Below are 21,212 nucleotides of genomic sequence, written 5' to 3'. Positions count from 1 at the left end.
TGATCAACTTTAAAACCCCTATACGATTTTGAAAAATCTATAAACATTTTGAACAATCTTGAAAAAGTTTGATAACACAAATCGTCTGTTATTGGGGTCCCTGGCACACAATCTGTTCAGATGGGTGTCCGCACCCAAATACATACACAATATATTTTGGGGTCCTTGACATGAAAATGTTTGAGAACCACTGAGTTAAATCATTTAGATTTACCTGGTCATTTGTTTGAAAAACATAGCATTTTGGGTACTTGGGTAGTGAAAGTGTCTCAAAAAGCAAAAGCAATGCTGATAATGAGCATTGAATGGTGATTTACCTGTTAGGGATTCTGTGACATTAACCAGAACAGTCACAAACTCATCAGCTCTAAAATCACCAAAGTAGTTGAACTCTACGTCCCGTTTGTAAAATTGGTCGGACACGTAGTCAGGCACCTCAAATGTGAAGGATGTGGTCCCATCAATCTGTTTGAAAGCAATATAATTATTATATATAGTACACGTAAGAAGACATAACAACAAACTTGTATATCAGCAATGTTTTAACATTTCTGAACAAACAAAAAATTATATTTTTGAAAATAGGGATTCCAAGCTGAAAGTGGTTAATATTACAAATAATAATTATAGATTTTTGCCCCGTCATTTGTTGTTCCCGAGTTTGGAAACCGAGAACTGCCAGGCAAATAAAATGGTAGTCCCACAGGGATTTTCCAACAGTGTGGGGAGGGAGTCGGCTGAGAACAGGTCTGGCTTTGCTATTACAGGGCCATTCTGTATGAACCATTACAAGACACTGTTCTCCGCTGTGTATTTTGGTTCCTTTGTGCCCGGATTAAAACGCCAGTGTCTGCCCAGCCATGAATTTGACAAAACATGTTTGACGGCCGGGTTTCATCCATGTCTGACACGGTGAGTTCCTTCAGAGGTGAGGTCACTCGTGGTGACAGTTCAGGGTGCGGTCGCACTTTAGCTTGGGCTGATTTTGTTCAGCTGCCATATCATCCCTGGGGCTGATATACGAACATCACATCACCTGGCTTTCCACTGTGGTTTTCATTCCAAATTAACCTGTGTGATCCGGTCTAGAGCCTGCCTACCTGCCTACAAATAAAATTCATGTCCAGTTGGGCGCCGCAATGCTATTGTACCCCCACATAAATGCAGAATCGAGACGACTAACCTAGTCTCACGTCTCAAGTACAGCTGAATAAACTAACACTGTGACACCCCTGGTTTGCAGATGGTAATTATTTTTGGAAGCACAGACCATGTACGCATCTGCTGATTCTCTCTAGACCAGATCTGCAAAAGCAGTTGATCGCAGGCTGGCTTATATACGGCTGCAGCTTGCGCACTGACTGCTCAGCTGCCATATTATCCCTCGGGCTGATAGCGCAGCTGACCAATTAGAGCAAACGTATCACCCGGTTGGTCCTTTAATCACCCTCTCACCCAGGACAAATAAAGGCTGGGTATGTGATAAAAAATATTTACTATACAATGATATATCTGCCGTATTGCACAGTGATTTGACCTTCAGCTGATTCACATACAAATGTAATAAATTCCAATAAGGCATAGTAATTAAGGTAAGATACGATAAGATATCATGAGATGCATTGCAGTGTACATGCTACTCATAGTGGCTCTAAACAGGGATGGCTTACCTCTTGGCTTTCATAATAAGACTCTTCAGTGCCATGAAAATGATGCAGGTATGTTATGTTCATGCGTCCGCGGACAGGCTTGCCGTAAAGGTACCTGAGGAATCAGAACATGTTATATTGAAATCTTACATCCTTGGCATCCCTCATAGACAGTGCATTACTGTGATAGTCAGAATAGAAGCAAGGTGTTTGCTGAAAGACAACACTCCCTGGATAGATAAAGTGTAAAGACTGATTTAAACTTTGTTGTACGACAGCGTATAAATTAAGCGCAATGCTTTTAACTACAACTTCTACTACTCCTCCTGACAATACTACAGCACTAGTGCTTCTATAGTGATATTAATGTATGTTATATATCTCTGCTGTCGAGAGGGGAGGTTTTGTTCATCATTGATAAGAAGAACAGCTAAATGGACCCCCAAGCTCACAATGAGGTTGGAGGTCAAAAGGGGGTGGAGCCTGACGTCAGCAAAACCAGCTAACTCCACCCCCTCCACCCCCCCTTTGGTGGAGTTAGCTGGAGTTAATAATAAATAAGTAATAGTAGAATCTATAAAAATATGGAAAGTCAGAAACCAGGAAGCAAGTTCAATTGCTCAAGACAATTGAGCAGCAATACATAAAATAAACAGACACATAAGAAACATCAGTAGACTTAACCCATTTAGACCTGCAACGGATCTGTGTCACTTTAGATTTCTTTGGCTATTCAAAAATAGCAGATATACAAGCTCATAGCACAGCACCGAGTGCCACGCTATGAGCTTGTAGATCTGCTATTTTTGAAAAATCGAGATTTTTTTTTTTAATATTTATTTCCAAAAAACTGTTCGAATTTCGATTTTTTTTTTAGAAGCGGTCTCAGGTCTTAATGGGTAAAAGTGCCCAGAACAATACTGTGGACTCACTTGGCAGTGTAGTTTATATTACTATTGCTACTACAGCACTACTATGATGGACTCACTTGGCAGTGACGGAGCCCCGCAGGTTGTCGTCGTGAAATATTTTAGGAGGTGCCGAAATCACAACCTCAAACTTGGGAAGTACTGGAAACAAAATGAAACAGCAGTTTTGAAGACAGTGCTGCATCACTTACTGATGAAGAAAGTCGTGGGACAATGTGGGAATTGATTTAATTGCCAATACGTACATAATACATTGGCAGATTTAAATAAACACTAGAATGATGCTTACCATAATGATCCACTTTAAAATGCTTTTCACTGACAATATTCTGCAAGACAGGGAAATCTTTGAAATGAACTAAAACACAAATTAATGAACTTCATATTTTAGCCATGTATGCAATTCAAAACTTCCTTCTCAAATATAGACTTATCTAGAGCATTTCAAGGCTGTATTAGCATATGATGCAGCAAACTACAAAACAATACAATGCATACTCAGAACAATTCAAGTTGGAAACATACATACAGTACAGGGTTCGATTTGTAAACAAAAAAAAACACACCGGGGGCGATTTTTTCATGCGAATAATATTTTTTTTTTTTAACCTTATAGTCAACGCAAGCTTCCACGGAGCGAAAAAGCGCCTTTTAATTATTATTAAGATTATTAACTATCAAGAGTCTGAATTTTGCGTATATTCGCATAATCGCCGGTGTGTAATGACCTTCAGGAGTGATGATCAAAATTAAGTTGTAAATTGTTTAGACTCTTTAGAACCATATTTCTAGAGTGTCATAATACGAGAACATGCTGTAGCCTCTTATATGAGACTGGTTTATTATTCAATACATTACAAGTATTCGATGATACCAGTGTTTTTAGAGGTATAGAACATGATGCATGGAGTGTTTTTTTTTTTAGAGGTTTATACAAGTATGCATGCATGTCAAAGCAGACCTACATTGACTGATGTGTGAATGGTCCACTTGCCGAGCGGGGGGTTATCAGACAACTGGTACTGCAGGGACACCACCCCAAGAACACTGTCCAAAGACAACCATTGTCGAATCCGGTTTCCCCGGGGATCCTGCCTCACGTGGAGAGGGGTGATACAGAAAGGACACAACAATCAAAACACTGTCCCAGGGCCAACTCCCTGCAACCCTGGAGGAAGGTGTAACGTGTAACACACTCAGTGCAGGCACACAGTGTAAACCTGTGACTTGACAACGTGTGCACCGGCTACAGTACTTGGTGTAATATGTGTACGCAATTACAATTTAATAACATGCAACATATTGTACTAGTAGTACTAGTAGGCTATGTAACCTCACCAGGTGCTTTATACAAAATGACAAAGACAAACCAGGTACGACAGACAGACAAAACAATACTATTTTTTCACTCGCACAGTTAACCCTCAGGATATTGATGTGTAGACAGAAACCTTGACTTATATTATATATAAATATTTATATAAGGTGTCATAAGCAGCATGTAAGACCAAGATGAATGAGAAACGAACATGAAAAACTATAAACTATAAACAACAATCCAAATATAGGAAATGTCAAACATATGGGCAACACGCTCACCTTAACGATAATATCCACAGGACTATCGTAGGGCTTGCCATCTGGGTGAATGGACACAGCCCTGATTTTCACTACCTGGCCAGGCCGATAGAGAGGCTTGTCTGTCTGAATGAAGGTCGATGCACTTTTGGAGTCGAAGTGCAGAGCGGATGAGTTGCTGAAGACCAGAACTCCCCCCGCGTAGCCTCTGACTGTCAGCTCATAGCGGCTGTTCTCAGTTTGCGTTATCTGCAGACGTAGGAAATGAGACGGAACAATGAGGGAAGTAGGAGCCCGAACGGTGCCAGATATCTGGGCCTGATGCCGATCCCTATTCTGGCACATCCCAGACCAGTGGCTCTCAAACTTGTTCATGTCAAGGACCCCCAAATTGATATTTATTTGGCCGCGGACCCCCTCTCTGAAAATGTTTTGTGCCAGGGACCCCCAGGAGAGAAGATTTGTGTTAAAAAAAAATGTAAGATCATTCAAAATTCTCCAAACATTTTCAAGATTAAAAAAAATGTAAATGCTGTGAGCTTGTAGATCGGCTATATTTTGAATAGCCAATGCATAAATGGATAAAGTGGTTAAAATGATTCTGATGCTGTATTAACACATTTTGCTGGGGACCCCCAAGGACCCCTGGCGGGCGCCGGACCCCACTCTGACTAATGTCCTAGACCACTGATTACCGATGTTCTGACCCATTCTTTTTGAAAAGATTTTTATAGAAAATTCTAATATAGCTCATCTACAAGCTCACGTGTCACAACACGCTGTAAGCTTGTAGGTCTGCTATTTTTGAAGAAAACTTTTAAAGATTGTCACCTATGATGCCATGCCCAAAATAGGGACGCCAGATTGAAAGAGGTCAAAAAATATGTGCACATCCGCTACATCAGTGGTTTTCAACCTTTTTCATGCCAAGGACCCCTAAATTGATAAACATTTGGCCGCGGACCCCCCATCTGAAAATGTTTTGTGCCAGGGACCCCCAGCAGCAAAGATACCAGCTAAATCTCGCTTTAAAAAATATAAATATTCAAAGATATGCATACATTTTTCAAGATTTTTCAAAAAAAGCAGATCTACAAGCTCATAGCACGGCACTCAGTGCCGCGCTACGAGCTTGTACATCTGATATTTTTGAACAGCCAAAGCGAAGTGGTTAAAATTTAGCTGGGGACCCCCTGTATACTCCCCCAAGGATAGGATCACTGGTGGTGGTCCCCGGACCACTGGTTGAAAAACCCCTGCCTCTAGAGGAAAATGTTTGCATTCAATCTTGTGCTCATTATAAAAAGCCGCCTCCAAAGAGATGTGGGCCTTTGGGTGCAGTTTGCACTAGACCAGAGGATCTCTGAGCATTTTCCCACACGAAAAAGGCAAAAGAAGTGATTGTTCTCGGGGACAATGGTTGGCTGCAATACCTAGGTCACGAGTGACCTAGTCAGCATACAGTATTTGCTGGTGCTATACAGAGAGGTCCAACAGGACCATATAGGCTTCTCACGTGTCCATAAACAACATGGGGCGCGGTGGCATTATAAATCAGAAAGGCAGCGGGTTGGTGATGAGTGAGTGACCTGTTGCAAATATGAGACCCACATACATCAGCTAGAAAGATCCGGGTCAATGAAAAGACTCTGTTCCCTCCCTCGGTAAACTCGGGTGAGAAAAACTATGTCAACTGCAGTCGCCGTTGAAGCTGCTAAATTGTGGCTGTGTAATTTTTTGATTTGAGCAAAAAAAAGCATTAATTTGCACTTTGGCTATTCAAAAATAGCAGATATACAAGCTCGATCTGCTATTTTTGAAAAATCGTGAAAATGTGTGCAAATTGAATATATATATTGTTTTAAAGCAAACATTTTTAACTCAAATCTTTGCTTCTGGGTGGTCCCTGGAACAAAACATTTTGAGATGGGGGTCGGCGGCCAAATACATATCATTTTGGGGGTCCTTGAACTGAAAAAGTTCGAGCACCACGGATATAGAAACACACGTTTTTCAGAAAACCGTTGGGATTTAGAAGACATTTTGTAGAATCGGGACCTCAGGTCTTAATCGGTTAAGACAAATATCAATGGGATAGGTATTTAAGATACTCAGAGGGTCAGTGTGCCCACATAGTGTACCTGTCTAACTATGTCTCCAGAGTGAGCGACAGCCACATCAGTCACAACACGAGAGAGAGCGCCTACGATCTCCAAATTTAGCACAAACAAAGATTCTACTACTGCCACCAAAATAGAAAAAAGTGGAACACCCTGACACCAGCCATTAAAGGATACGAAACACTGGCCTCATATGTCCATAAACATATGTCCAAAAATTACGAGTGGAGATAGATATTTGGACCCATTTTGGTTTAACAGTACCTCTGTACTTTTTGCAAACTGTTAATAAAGTATTCAATCAATTAAGTATTCAATCAGTCAATCAATTAAATCCCCTTGATATGAGGGGAAATACACTCCCGCCCCGTTTTTCCTTTTTTCTCCTCTGTATCTTTTGATGACATGTATTAATGTGTTCATATTTTATGCTCTGTTGATGAATTGAATTACATAGAACCACAATGGAAACTCGTCCCCGGGACTTTTTTGTGTTCTGCTATTAGCCCAAGTGTTACTGCACTTTTGTGCTGTTTACATCTTTGACAATAAAGTATTCAATCAAATCAATCAATCAAACTAGGCTTAAAACTGTATTATCATGTAGTATGTACTTACCGGTGGCAACACCAACAGCTCTGTTGAACCTTGTAAAGAAAATGTCAAATAAATTCAGTTAATTTTACATTTCAGCCAGCTGGCTTTTTTTTTTTGGGGGGGGGGGGGGTCTTTTTAAGTTTCTTACAGCTAGTGTAGCCGTAGAGAGAACTTTCATTGTAGATCACAAACATTACATTGTTAAAAACAAACAATGACACAGTTTGAAAACTAAAAGTTCAAGATTCAAGAGGGTCTACATGTCACTCTCTGCAGGTACAAGCAGAGCAGTAAAAGTAGTGTTGATTTTGACAACAAATTTTGATTTAGTTTTAGTCATAGTCTTTGGAATAAAATTCCATTTAGTTTTAGTCATATTTTAGTCACCTGAAATGTTTTAGTTTTTGTCTAGTTTTAGTCGACTAAATATACAGAAAACTAAAATGTATTCCGGCGGTGCCTTGATGGCGTCGTAGTGGCTGATTTTACACTTGGTTGCATGCTGAAAATAGCAGATCTACAAGCTCACAACGCGTCGCAGCGCGACGCGTTGTGAGCTTGTAGATCTGCTATTTTCAGAGCGCAACACCCGAGCGCAACCAAACAAAAAATGACTTGTCTTTAAGTTCTACTGGATCTCTTCTCCACTAGTCCCTCACAAACATTTTAGTCTAGTTTTTATCTGTTGACGAAATGATCAATATATTTAGTCTTAGTTTTAGTCATCATAGCTTAGTTTTTATTTCGTTTTTATTTACTGTGTGAAAAAAGGTAGTCGACAAACATTTTTCGCCATAGTTTTAGTCAACAAAATCAACACTGTAAAAGTAACAAAAAAATTCACCTCCATTAACAGTCGCGTTTGAAGTGACGATGTTGTCGCCGTTTACAATCTCTGCAACCACAGAGACGGGTGAAGCAGTGAGGATGGTGACAGAGACCGTAGTTGGAAGACCAGGCCTCAAGGACTTTGGAGCCAGGAGCATATAGGAGGGCTGGGGGACCTCTGGACTGACGGACGGCATATAGGAGGGCAGTAGGGGGACCTCTGGACTGACAGACAGCATATAGGAGGTCAGGGGGACCTCTGGACTGACAGACGGCACTGGAGCACTGGAGCAATGGAAAGAGAATCAGAGGTGAATAGCCGAACCGAACATCTAAACTGAGATGGAGAACATGATTTAAATCAGTCGGTCGATCTCAAACAGACCCCCAAATTGTTGTGCCAGGGATCCGCATACTAGAAGATGTGTTAAGATTTTACGATTTTCTTTTACAAACATTATTACATTTTCATCTTTGTCAAGGTTTTTTTTGTTTATGTTTAAAACAATTGCAGCTAAAAATGCGTCGCAACACGCTGTGAGCTTGTAGATCGGTTATTTTTGAATAGCCAAAGTATACAATATGGTTAAAGTGGATCATCTGTATCCTCAATTTGACGGGAATCCCCTGGAACCCCCAAGGACCCCTGAGGGTCTCGGGATCCCATTTTGAGAACCACTGATTTAAAAAGGACAGACAGACAGACAAAGATGGAAGTAAAGAAAATAAGGTGAAATAAAGAAATGATCAGAAACTCTCTGCCTATAATCACAATCTCTGTTCCGTACCTTGTCGTGTTATTCTGGGCTCCAGTGTGAAGTAACAGTCCAAAGACTCCCAACACCCGAAACCACTCCATTTGTCTGCACCGCACTCCAGAACGGAGCACTTGTCGTTTACAATCAGCTCGTTTCAGGAGCCGGTCTTCATACCTGGTGAGACGTAACCCCACCCTACACACGGAGCCCCCCGAGGACTCGGTTTGCACCTCTCTCCAACCACTTCGACAGCGATTCAGAACGGCTATTGTGTGAGAAATACTGGGTTGGAAATATCATTTTACATCAGGTACTCACCCCGGGGAGGCCACTTATGGTATGTCCACGAGTGCCGTTTCAGTTGAGATAGGTCAGTAAGAACCAGATATTCCTAAAGCCTATTGTGCATTGGCACAAAACACATAGCGATACATGATACATGCATACAGGCCCATGACATTAGAGAGAATACAAAGTCTCGCCCAAGCAGGACCCAAGGACAGGCTGTTGCAAACATGTCAAATCTTTAACCATTTAAGCCCAACCGTATACTTTAAAATAGCTACAAGCTCACAACGTGTCACTTGGCAAAGCATTGTAGATATCGGCTCTTACTGTTATTTATTTTAAATAATTGAAAATGTGTTTTTTCTTAAAAGATTGTTTAAGTCATTTTTGAAACATGCCCAAAATAGGGATGCCAGGATGAAAGTGATTAATGCCTTTTGGAATCTTGGTGGCAATATTCAAAGTTATTTGCATGAGGTAATGGATAATTATATACCTATGTTCCAACTTTATTTATTTATTTTAAACAATGTTCTATTAACTTGTGGTTCAAAGTTTTGAGGGTAGGACTGGAGTTAAGCCTAATTTATACTTTGTCATATGATTATAAATAATAGAAAATATACAGTATAGTAACTGAATGAAGATATGTTATTCTTGGCAAGCGATGCAGTCATACAACCATAAGTTAGCCATTAGAGATGGTGATGAGAAACTGAAACTGAAAAATGTTACAGATGTACTGTAGTCGTTTCCTCTTTGTTCCACTGAATGGAGTGGGTTATCATGGCCGCATGTCAGAATCATGCAGTGATTGACTGAGTGTTTTTAGCAGACAGTCTAATCCAGAGCTACTTATATATAGAATGAAGAAAGACAGTGTAGTGCCGCAAAGAAACAAGGATCCCGGTTAAACCAAGAATCTCTACCAAAATAAATTATCTGTAACTATAGGCAGTGGTGGACAAAGTACTCAAATTCTTTACTTAAGTAAAAGTACCAATACTTAAACATAAAAATACTCTGTTACAAGTAAAAAAAAGTCCAGAATTCAAATTTTACTTGAGTAAAAGTACAGAAGTATTGGCATCAAAATGTACTTTAAGTACCAAAAGTAAAAGTACTAAAATATTTGAAAATAGCAGATCTACAAGCTCACAACGTGTCGCGATGTGACACGTTGTGAGCTTGTAGATCGGCTATTTAAAAAAAAAAATATATATATATACCATAAAGTGCTTAATGTATGTTTTATAATGTAATAATTTATATCTGTGTGGAGTAGAAGTAAAAGTACTGAAAATTGGAAATACTCCAGTAAAGTAAAAAATACCTCAAAATTGTACTTAAGTACAGTACTTGAGTAAATGCACTTAGTTACCTTACACCACTGTCTATTGCATAGAATAGATAAGGCCCATCCGGTAGGTACAACAATTTGCCTCACAGGGAATATCAATGAGGACCTCTGCTCCCTCGATGGCCATTCCAGCTTGCTTGTCGAGACCGTCTCCGTCTTTGCTGACCATGAAGCTGTTGAGGACGAGCGTAGTAAATGGCCTCTTGGATGGCTGCAGCACCGTTGTCATCGGATACATGTGAAATACACAAGAGAGAATACTGTATATTAATATGAAGGGTGCATATACAGCTGTCTTAGCGCTCGCTCCCTCTGTATTTTTTATTTAACCTTTATTTAACCAGTAAAATCACATTGAGACCATAGTCTAGAGGGATCAAAGAAGCCTTTTAAGAAGTTTTAATCTGGTCTGTAGGTCATTCCACGACCAGGGCCCAAAAAACGCAAGGCTTTTTTTCCCTGCCTCAGATTTGGTATTGGGTACGATGTAGCGCATCCAATCATTTGATTTGAGATTTTGCAAATTTTGGACTAGTTCAAATTTTTGAACAAAAATAAGAAGGGAGTTTGCCAAGAATGGCTTTGTAGATACAAATGTACCACCCCACTAAGGAGTATAGAATACTTATATTTATTTTTTTGTCGGAAATGAAGGAATCGCCAACCCGAATCTTGGGTGGGGGACCTGCTGCTCCTTTCTGTTGAAGGGTTTTGACTACTCTCCAGAAACTACAGTGATTACTGGAGGTATCAGTAGTGAGAGATAAATAATGTTCCGATCTCAACTTCCTAGTGAGGACTGTACATTTATTTATCAAGACACGAAACACAAGCCAATCATGTGCCGATTTTGACTTTCTTGCAAGTGACCCTTGCCTATTTCTTACATGTATCAAATCAGCCAGGTCCCTAGAGAATCAGGGATTTGCTCGGTTCTTAATTCTGATTTTTTTTGAGAGGTGCATGTTTATTCATCAGATAGAGAAACTGTTCGTGAAAGAAAATCAATGGATGAACCGGCCTCATCCATTGATGGGATTAAGGTTTAAGGACATGCGAAACCAATCAACTGCAGCCAAATCATGAAGGAAGGCTTGTTCCTAGAAATGTTTAAAGCAGCGCCTGATAACAGTCAGGCCGTTGGTTTTGGGCAGCTTTGTATTCCTGACACATGCAATAGCACAATGGTCACTGAAATCAATTGCAAACACACCGACTGAGACATATTTGTGCGCTGCATTTGTTAGAATGATGTCAATCAAAGTGTCACCTTCCGGTCTAGCAGGGTTAAGTCTAGTAGAGCTATGGATGGTCTGTGTTAAAGGAGGAGTTCACCCAAAAAATTACTTATTTTCTATCAATTACACACCCCATGAAGCCTTGATTTCATGGATTTATTTTTGGTTTTGTGGCATTCCTAAGACAATAATTTGATGACCGTGTGTATTTCCGGTAGGAGACACAAATAATCTACTTTGTGTCTCCTACCGGATACATTTGCCGGTAGGACACGGGAATCAAATTATTAGCTTAGGAATGCGACAAAAACAAAAAATAATCCATGGATTCAAGGCTTCATATGGTGTGCAATTGATAGAATTGCGGCAGTGGCTCAGGGGTAGAGTGGCCGGGTAGAGTGAACTGGAAAAACCTGAACCCCTAATTGCTCCCGATGAGCAGGTTGGTGCCTTGCATGGTTTCCTCCGCCATCGGTGTATGAATGTGTGTGTGAATGGGTTATGGCACAATCAATGTAAAGCGCTTCGGATAGAAGCGCTATCATTACCATAGAAAATAAGTAATTTTTTGGGTGAACTCCTTTAAGTTTAGGGAGTCACATTGCTGTTTAAAGCTAGCAGATTTATCAGTCAACCTCATACCTAGCGAAACGATCAGCACGGCCAACATATTGCAAGGCAACATGGTAAACATTTCACCGCGGGGCATACACAATGCAATGAAAACAAAAAACAGCCACAGAATGTTATGCACTGCACAACGATCAATGAAGCATGCAGCAGACACGATGCAATGAACACAAAACAACCACAGAATGTTATGAGTAGTGTTTTGTGCGACCAACCGTACGCCGTACTAGAGCAGGAGGAAACTGTAACCCAACGGCATCAGCCAAGTTGACAGACGTGGGAACTGTGGGATAGCCGGTAACAAGCCAGCATGTGGCCGAGCAACCAAGACGCTTCCACCGCAGGCAGGCGGCTCGTTGCGGAGACAAGGCGAGCAGGAGACGAAGAGACGAAATCGAGGACAGGGGGTGGTAGCCCCAGGCAATTGAAGACCAACGGTGCCGGGAACGGGAACGATCCGATTCAGGGGAAACCCTCTTTGAAGAGCTGGCTCCGTCCGATCAGTGGATCCAGGCGCAGAGACGAAAAACTACTGTATTACTACAGCAGCCCCAGCTGCATGAAAACAGCCAGGTAGCCTCCAGGGCTGGTTGTGAGGAGTCGACGAGCCTCAGGGGATCCAGGCGCCGATACGAGGGCAAATGTACAGCTATCTAGCAGCCTCAGCTGTTTATCAACAGCCAGGTACAAAAACAACCAAAGCGAAACAACTGTACTGATAGCTACAGTATGTGCTAACAGCAGCCCCAGCTGTTTATCAACAGCCAGGTACAAAAACAACCGAAGCGAAACAACTGTACGTTCTTTACGTCAGTGCATTCAGTGCATTCATAGTTTGACACGTTTCTTATGCGTGATTAGGGCCACAAGAGGCTATTCATCCTCCAGAGGGAAGCAGTGAACGTACAGAGCTCAACCTGACGGATGACATACAGTAATCGACGGACAAACCCCCCAATCCCCCCTCCCCTTTTTGGTCTCCCCCTCCGTTCCTTATGCTTACTTAAGGGTCTTACGTCGAGTATGAATAGGGGATGGCGGTTCCCGGCCAAAAACGGGCCAACCGCACCGGGACAGAAGAACCAATCTATCCGGGGGACATCCCAATAGTATATTAGCAATAGTATATAGTATAGTATATAGTATAGTATGTAAGATCAGATTGGCACTATGTGGATGCTTTGGCAGTTTTGAGTGTTGTTGTTGCTTAGCACCTGTGTCTACAATACAATTACAATTTAGGCATTTAGCAGACGCTCTTAATCCAGAGCGACTTATAATAAGCAAGAACCGAGCATACGTTAAGTCTAAACAATATGAAATCCAAACATAATTCATGCATTTAAACTATAGGATGCCAGGTAAACAATGAACCTAGTGTAACAGGGCGGTATTGAGGACTAGTAGCCAACTACGCCACCTAGGGAGTTGCGCCCTAGGAAATATTTGTAATAGACCTAATTCAACTAAGACACCTGAGTACATTAGAGACACTCACACAGTTTGTGTACAATATAGGAAGCAAGGCAGAAACCACTGGGCGACCGTCACCTGTTCCCAACGTGGATCCCCAGCACCAGGCCTGTAATGGAAACAGTAATTAATATAATATTATTAAACTTTCAATTACTAGGGTTAGAGCATGCCGTCTGTTGTGGGCCTATGTGCACGGTAGTCTCACAAAATAAACAAAATAACTAAATAAACCCAAAACAATAATCACAAATAATAAAGAAATGAATAAACAATGGTTCTGGCTGTTAAATTAAACCATACCAGGGCATTAGGCAATATTAAGCTGCACGGTTGCCGTGTGGCTACCCTTGTTCCATGGCACGGCAGGCCGTTTTATGAATGGGAGGACTCAAAGTGGTGTGTAGAATTAAGACCTTCTCATTTCTCAATGAACGGTGAAGCCACACCCAGCAAAGCAGCAGTTGTGTCACCGGCCCTGAAATAACAAGCGGTCGTGTTAACCTACTATTTAATAATACTGAAATTCAAAGAGACAGGAGCAGAGAGACAGACAGTGAACCTACCACGTTTGCAAGGGCGGTGTGCACAGTTTGCAGTGCCCGCAGCGGCGGAGGCCGTGCAGTAGAAAGCGACTGAAATAACAAAGCCCAAGCTTTACATTCACAATATAATGCCAACGAGACACGAAATGAACGTGTTATACTGCGGAGCAGGAGGACCACCAACGTACCTTCTGTGCGTGAAGTGGCACCACACACCAGGAGCAAACACCAGGAGCAAACACTCCAGAAGGATTGTTTGCAGCACACACAGGGGATATAATGACAACAAACGGTCATGGTCAAGTTCAAGACCACAATATAGTATATGCAGGCGAGTGCTTAAACAGCAAGATGGAGAGACACACCTGTGCTGATGCGCAAACAACAACAAGACAAACTGAAGCCTGACAGGCCAGCCTGGTTCAGAGGACACACGTTTAGTGTGGACACACACACCCGCCGAGGAAGAGCGTGGCGTGGCACCCACAAACGAGCGGAGACACACAGCTAACTCTGGCAGGAGGTGTCTTAAGGCATTGGTTCTCAAAGTGGGGTCCGGGGACCCCCAGGGGTCCTTGGGGGGGTTCCAGGGGGTCCCCAGCTAAATGTGTTAACACAGCGTCACAATAATTTCAACCACTTAAAGTGGTTGAAATTATTGTGATAAAAGGTATAAAAGGTTAAAGTGACTTTAACCTTTTATACTTTGGCTATTCAAAAATAGCAGATCTACAAGCTCATAGTGCGGCACCGAGTGCTGCGCAATGAGCTTGTAGATCTGCTATATGTTTGAAAAATCGTGAACATTTGTGCAAACCTTTGAATATGTATATTTTTAAGTGAACACTTGTAACTCTAATCTTTGCTTCTGGGGGACCCTGGAACAAAATATTTTGAGATGGGGGTCCGCGGCCAAATACATGTAATTTTGGGGGTCCTTGACATGAAAAAGTTTGAGAACCACTGTCTTAAAGGGATAGTTCACCCCCAAAATCACTTTTTTTGTATCGATTAGTCAGCCCATGGAGACTTGAATTCATGGATATTCTTTTGCTTTTGTCGCATTCCTAAGCCAATAATTTGATGACCAGTGGACCGTTAGGTAGGAGACACAAAGGAGACACTTGGTGTCTCCTACCGGAACCGCTGCCGGTCATCAAATGATTGGCTTAGGAATGCGACATAAACTAAAAAGTATCCATGAGGCAGACGCTCTTAATCCAGAGTGATTTATAATAAGCAAGGTAAACACATCAAATCTAGGATCATAGGTAAACCAAGAACCGAGCAGACGTAAGTCTAGACAATATGAAATCCAAACATAATTCATACATTGAAACTATAGAAACTATAGGATACCAGGTAAACAATGAACCTAGCGTAACAGGGCGGTTGAGGACTATAGTAGCCAACTACGCCACTTAGGGAGTTGGGAGTAGGGTTGGATCAGGCTTTGAAGGTATGGGGGTGCCATACCTTTAGTTGCTTTGGAGGCCAACATCTGTGTTTTGTAATCTGTGCCGGCAGCAACTGGGAGCCACTGGAGGGAGCAGAGAAGGGGGGAGACATGTGAACATTTTGGCTGGTTGAAGACCAAGCGTGCTGCGGCATTCTAGATCATTTGGAGGGGCTTAAGTGCACTTGCCGGGAGGCCAGTAAGGAGGAAGTTACAATGGTCACGTTTTGATATGACTGAGGTCTGGATAAGGAGCTGGGCTGACTCCTGGGTGAGGAAGGGTCTGATCCTTCGAATGTTATAGAGTGTGAACCTACAGGATTTAGTGACCTCTGCAAATGTGTGCCTTGAATGAGAATGAGTCCAGTACCACACCAATGCTCTTGGCCGTTGGAACTGAAGTCACCGTGGCGTTGTCTATGGAAATGGTTAGATCCTGCATGGGGCAGGACTTGTCTGGGAAGAAGGGAAGCTCGGTCTTGACTTGTCTAGCTTCAGCTTGAGATGGTGACAAGACATCCACTGTGAAATGTCAGCCAGACATCTAGCGATGCACTCCTCCACCTGAGAAGCAGAGGGGGGACGGAGACATAACAGTGATAAGACAGATTGTGAGCAGAGATGACCAAGAGATTTAGTGTACAGAAAGAAAAGGAGGGGGCCAAGAACAGATCCCTGGCGGACCCCAGTGAGTAAACTTGCCCTGATGTATCTCCAAATATTTGTTAAGTTGTCGTCTTCTTCTTCTTCGTTGATAAAACATTTATTATCCAATATATATTCTCCCCAATGACTTATGGTTAAACACATCTCAAAGTCACACTTTTAGCACACAAGCGAACGTGGATCGTGGATGTGTGTGTGTGTGTGTGTGTGTGTGTGTGTGTGTGTGTGTGTGTGTGTGTGTGTGTGTGTGTGTACCTGTTACATATCCGGCTTGTGCAGTAGAGGAGGGGCTTGGTGACTAGTGACACTGTCAGCCCAGCAGTGCATGTGGTGGAGGACCCTTATTCTAAAGCTGGTTGGGTTGGAAGCACAACAGTGAGAGAGTAAAATCAATTCAAAATAGTTACATATTATGTACTGTGTACATGAACATCACCCCAAACTAGTGAATAATACCACAAGAATGTGTTCTCTTCATCGTCAGACCTGAAGTAGTGCAAAATTGCTGAATTGACCCCAGATTCACCTGGTGATACAATGTAATAATTAATACTGACTGACCAATGCTAGAAAACATAACCATAGCACATACTCATTTCTTTTTTTAAATAACACTTGCCGCAGTTTCCCTATTTAACCTCATGTTAATTTATCCTTTGCAGATCATTAGCCCATATTTAAACTACCCAGTCCATTTGGTTCTGGGACTATTTGTGCACCCTTTGAGTTAAATTAACTCCAATTGGATTTTACTCAAATCTAACTCATTTGAACTTGTTCTACCCTGAATTCTGGGCAATGCCCAAATCGGTTATTAGATTAAAGTTTGGCTATTTCTGTCAGTTTATGTTAGCCTAAAACCACACCATAATCGTTTTTGTATTGTATTTTTAATCATGGATAAGACGTGTGTTCTCCTTGATCAATTGATTGAGTCTGCTGCTCCCTGGTGGTTGAATGGTCGTAACACATGTATAAATGAAAGTGTCTGTCGCCTGAGTGTCAATAAAACAACGTGTTGCATCATTCTACATACAAACTTAATATATTATAATATAAAGTCCCCCGCCCCACATAGCCTGCCTGGCACAAAGGAGTGGGACTGTCCACATTCATTATAGGCTATATTACCCAGATATTCAAGTTGACACTGTACATAATTGGCCAGTCATTACATTATATTCATTGATCCTAATTGTGCTTTGGACTTTAATCCATAGAAAAGATGATCAACAACATACAAACGCATTTAGCTAGCAGCCTGTAATGTCACAAGAACGTTTGACCACTTAGTTACTAGCAAACGTTAATTTGACCTCTGTTAAAAAACCTGTATGGGACAATTATTCAATATTAACTGAACTTACATTAGGCTAATAACTTTGGATGACTTACATTGGAAGGAGAAGAGATGAACGACTGTGGGTTTGTGACAGTGAAAGTTAGCAAGACAAGCCATTCCTGCACAATATTGAGACAGGTCATTTTGGAAATGCGTATAAATAAACTCCAGCCATTTTCGTTTTAACCAATGAAAGGGTTAGAATAAAGATCGTGGAATCATGGCCAAAAACTAGCTCTGGTCCATAGCATTAGGAGAAGCCGTAGATTTGTTGTTTACAAACATTAAAACTGCAAGCGTGCAGTAGCAGGTGCCGGTTTCATGTAATCAATTCCCCAGCTGTTTTGGGGAGCTTTGTAACTTGGTTTCTGTTCATTCAACCTCCCCTTGTGTGTTGGCTGGTGAGAGTGAGACTGGAAATTTCACCAGTAAAGCCCGTATTTCTACGGACATGTACAAATGCAAGATGTAAGGTGCTTACCCGCTTGCATCAAATGTTAACTAGGTGTCCGGTGTGTTTGTGAATTGTATTTGTCCATATTTTTCAATAAATAAGTGTTTCAATCCCGTCTGTGGCCGAACGCCATTTCCCCCCTTGTTTACTTCCTGCTTACATTGAGTGTAATTCCGGCATTCACCGGATGCTCCCCGTCACTACTGCCCATTGGGAACTTCCGACAGAATCGGCACAAAAAAGTCAATAGTGCTGTTTGCAACCTCTAGGATAAGTTAACAAAGTTGTTTATGTGAGGTTAATGAATATAGACCCCTTAACAGACGACGTCACACTGGCTGCACGCAGCCAGTATGCGCGCAACGAAACCCATTATATCAGGTCTCGTTAGGACGCGTCTCACTAGCCAACACACACAAGAGGGGGTTGGGGTGTGCTGAAACCAGTGCACCCCGAAACAGGTTGGGAATTGATTGCGTGAAACAATCACCTGTGCGTCCAGGCTCAATGTTAGTAAACAAATAATTGGTCTATAGGTTAATAGAGGTTAATTAATAACCTCTTAGAGTATTCTGTATAGAAACAGCGTGGCCTGTAAGTCAAATTGCACCTACTGACGTGCTCGCCCCCTAATAATCTGAGTTCCCAGAAGTTTTCGCCAGCTCTGGCGAGGAACTTCTGGGCCACAGCCCTGGTATTTGTGGGCGGGATGTACGTCACGCTCTGAATCTGAGCGGACACGCCTCTTACCGGTCTGAGAGCTGTGCAACTCGTCTAAAAAGTCCGACGAGAGGCAAACAGCAGTACACAACAATGGCGGCCGAAATTTCTCAAGGGGAAATTGCTTCCCGTCGATCCTATTTAGATGCATCACCCACTGCATGTGGATCCCGCCCCCTTTTCTTCATTGGCTGTTGATTTGAATCACAACGCAGTGGCCGCGCCCCTGCTGTCCAAGCTCCGACGCTAACCCTCCCAGACTAGCCCCCTAATAATAATAATAAATATAGCTGCAAGCAGCGATAATACGGGGCCAGGAGAGAGAAAGAGAAATGATAATTCCTTTAACAGGTCAGTTCATGAAAGTCCTTGCAGTCTTGTTTCCAATGAGGGCCTGTGAGCAATTAGGGGTTAAGAGTCTTGCTCAGGGACAAATTTCGTTTCATCGACACATTTGCTGACCTGGCCTGGAATCTTACCTGGGTCAACCAGAGCCTCTGGCTCCCTAACCACTCAGCTATTGCCGACCCTGAGAGAGAGAGAGAGAGAGAGAGAGAGAGAGAGAGAGAGAGAGAGAGAGAGAGAGAGAGAGAGAGAGAGAGAGAGAGAGAGAGAGAGAGAGACGGAATAGATTGAAGAGACAGAGAGACATGGAAACGGAATAGATTGAAGATAGAAACGGAATAGATTGAAGAGACAGAGAGAGAGACATGGAAACGGAATAGATTGAAGATAGAAACGGAATAGATTGAAGAGAGAGAGAGAGCCATGGAAACGGAATAGATTGAGTCATGTTTTTTGCAATTCAACTTAAATGAGTCTGCATCAAGTGAGGCTTGAACCGGCAACCTTGCGATCGTGAGGCACTCTTAGGTAGCTGCAACACTACCTATAGTGCTATAGCTTTGTCCAGGCTGATATTGTCTGTTGAGGATCACAAACTCTTGCCTTCTGTCATGACCCAAGCCCCTGTTTCACTAACACAAAGATCACTCGTTCACAAACCATTTACCAATGAAGAAATTGTACATCTCCTCAGAAGCAAAACTAGTGAAAGTAGCCGATCTACAAGCTCACAAACCATTAAAAGTTGTCAGATTGTACATCGGCTATTTTCACAATGAAGTATGTTATACATTGAAAAAACATACTCTCATTGCTATCTGAAAAGTTAGCCTCTGGCTCCCTAACCACTCAGCTATTGCCGACCCTGAGAGAGAGAGAGAGAGAGAGAGAGAGAGAGAGAGAGAGAGAGAGAGAGAGAGAGAGAGAGAGAGAGAGAGAGAGAGAGAGAGAGAGAGAGAGAGAGAGAGACGGAATAGATTGAAGAGACAGAGAGACATGGAAACGGAATAGATTGAAGATAGAAACGGAATAGATTGAAGAGACAGAGAGAGAGACATGGAAACGGAATAGATTGAAGATAGAAACGGAATAGATTGAAGAGAGAGAGAGAGCCATGGAAACGGAATAGATTGAGTCATGTTTTTTGCAATTCAACTTAAATGAGTCTGCATCAAGTGAGGCTTGAACCGGCAACCTTGCGATCGTGAGGCACTCTTAGGTAGCTGCAACACTACCTATAGTGCTATAGCTTTGTCCAGGCTGATATTGTCTGTTGAGGATCACAAACTCTTGCCTTCTGTCATGACCCAAGCCCCTGTTTCACTAACACAAAGATCACTCGTTCACAAACCATTTACCAATGAAGAAATTGTACATCTCCTCAGAAGCAAAACTAGTGAAAGTAGCCGATCTACAAGCTCACAAACCATTAAAAGTTGTCAGATTGTACATCGGCTATTTTCACAATGAAGTATGTTATACATTGAAAAAACATACTCTCATTGCTATCTGAAAAGTTAGCCTCTGGCTCCCTAACCACTCAGCTATTGCCGACCCTGAGAGAGAGAGAGAGAGAGAGAGAGAGAGAGAGAGAGAGAGAGAGAGAGAGAGAGAGAGAGAGAGAGAGAGAGAGAGAGAGAGAGAGAGAGAGAGAGAGAGAGACGGAATAGATTGAAGAGACAGAGAGACATGGAAACGGAATAGATTGAAGATAGAAACGGAATAGATTGAAGAGACAGAGAGAGAGACATGGAAACGGAATAGATTGAAGATAGAAACGGAATAGATTGAAGAGAGAGAGAGAGCCATGGAAACGGAATAGATTGAGTCATGTTTTTTGCAATTCAACTTAAATGAGTCTGCATCAAGTGAGGCTTGAACCGGCAACCTTGCGATCGTGAGGCACTCTTAGGTAGCTGCAACACTACCTATAGTGCTATAGCTTTGTCCAGGCTGATATTGTCTGTTGAGGATCACAAACTCTTGCCTTCTGTCATGACCCAAGCCCCTGTTTCACTAACACAAAGATCACTCGTTCACAAACCATTTACCAATGAAGAAATTGTACATCTCCTCAGAAGCAAAACTAGTGAAAGTAGCCGATCTACAAGCTCACAAACCATTAAAAGTTGTCAGATTGTACATCGGCTATTTTCACAATGAAGTATGTTATACATTGAAAAAACATACTCTCATTGCTATCTGAAAAGTTGTGAGATTGTAGATCAGCTGTATG

At 42.0% G+C, this 21,212-nt stretch overlaps 1 protein-coding gene across 1 annotated transcript in view; it reads right to left on the bottom strand.

The window, feature by feature from the left end:
* Positions 1-10,233, bottom strand: part of cd109 (CD109 molecule) — a 45,413-nt gene extending 35,180 nt beyond the window's left edge. Inside the window, exons 1-9 of the mRNA XM_084082056.1 lie at positions 10,195-10,233; positions 7,718-7,921; positions 6,895-6,923; positions 4,178-4,405; positions 3,544-3,669; positions 2,868-2,907; positions 2,638-2,719; positions 1,671-1,764; positions 318-465 (exon numbers count right to left, since the gene is read on the bottom strand). Coding sequence (XP_083938182.1) covers positions 318-465; positions 1,671-1,764; positions 2,638-2,719; positions 2,868-2,907; positions 3,544-3,669; positions 4,178-4,405; positions 6,895-6,923; positions 7,718-7,898 — 928 coding nt within the window. The 5' untranslated portion in view covers positions 7,899-7,921; positions 10,195-10,233. The remainder of the gene's footprint in view (positions 1-317; positions 466-1,670; positions 1,765-2,637; positions 2,720-2,867; positions 2,908-3,543; positions 3,670-4,177; positions 4,406-6,894; positions 6,924-7,717; positions 7,922-10,194) is intronic.
* Positions 10,234-21,212: the final 10,979 nt, after the last annotated feature.

This window comes from Gymnoscopelus microlampas (genome assembly GCF_963454915.1).
Source record: "Gymnoscopelus microlampas genome assembly, chromosome: 16".
Lineage (NCBI taxonomy): Eukaryota > Metazoa > Chordata > Actinopteri > Myctophiformes > Myctophidae > Gymnoscopelus > Gymnoscopelus microlampas.
The sequence above is the reverse complement of the archived record's forward strand: the minus strand, read 5'-3'. Positions and strand labels throughout refer to the sequence as shown.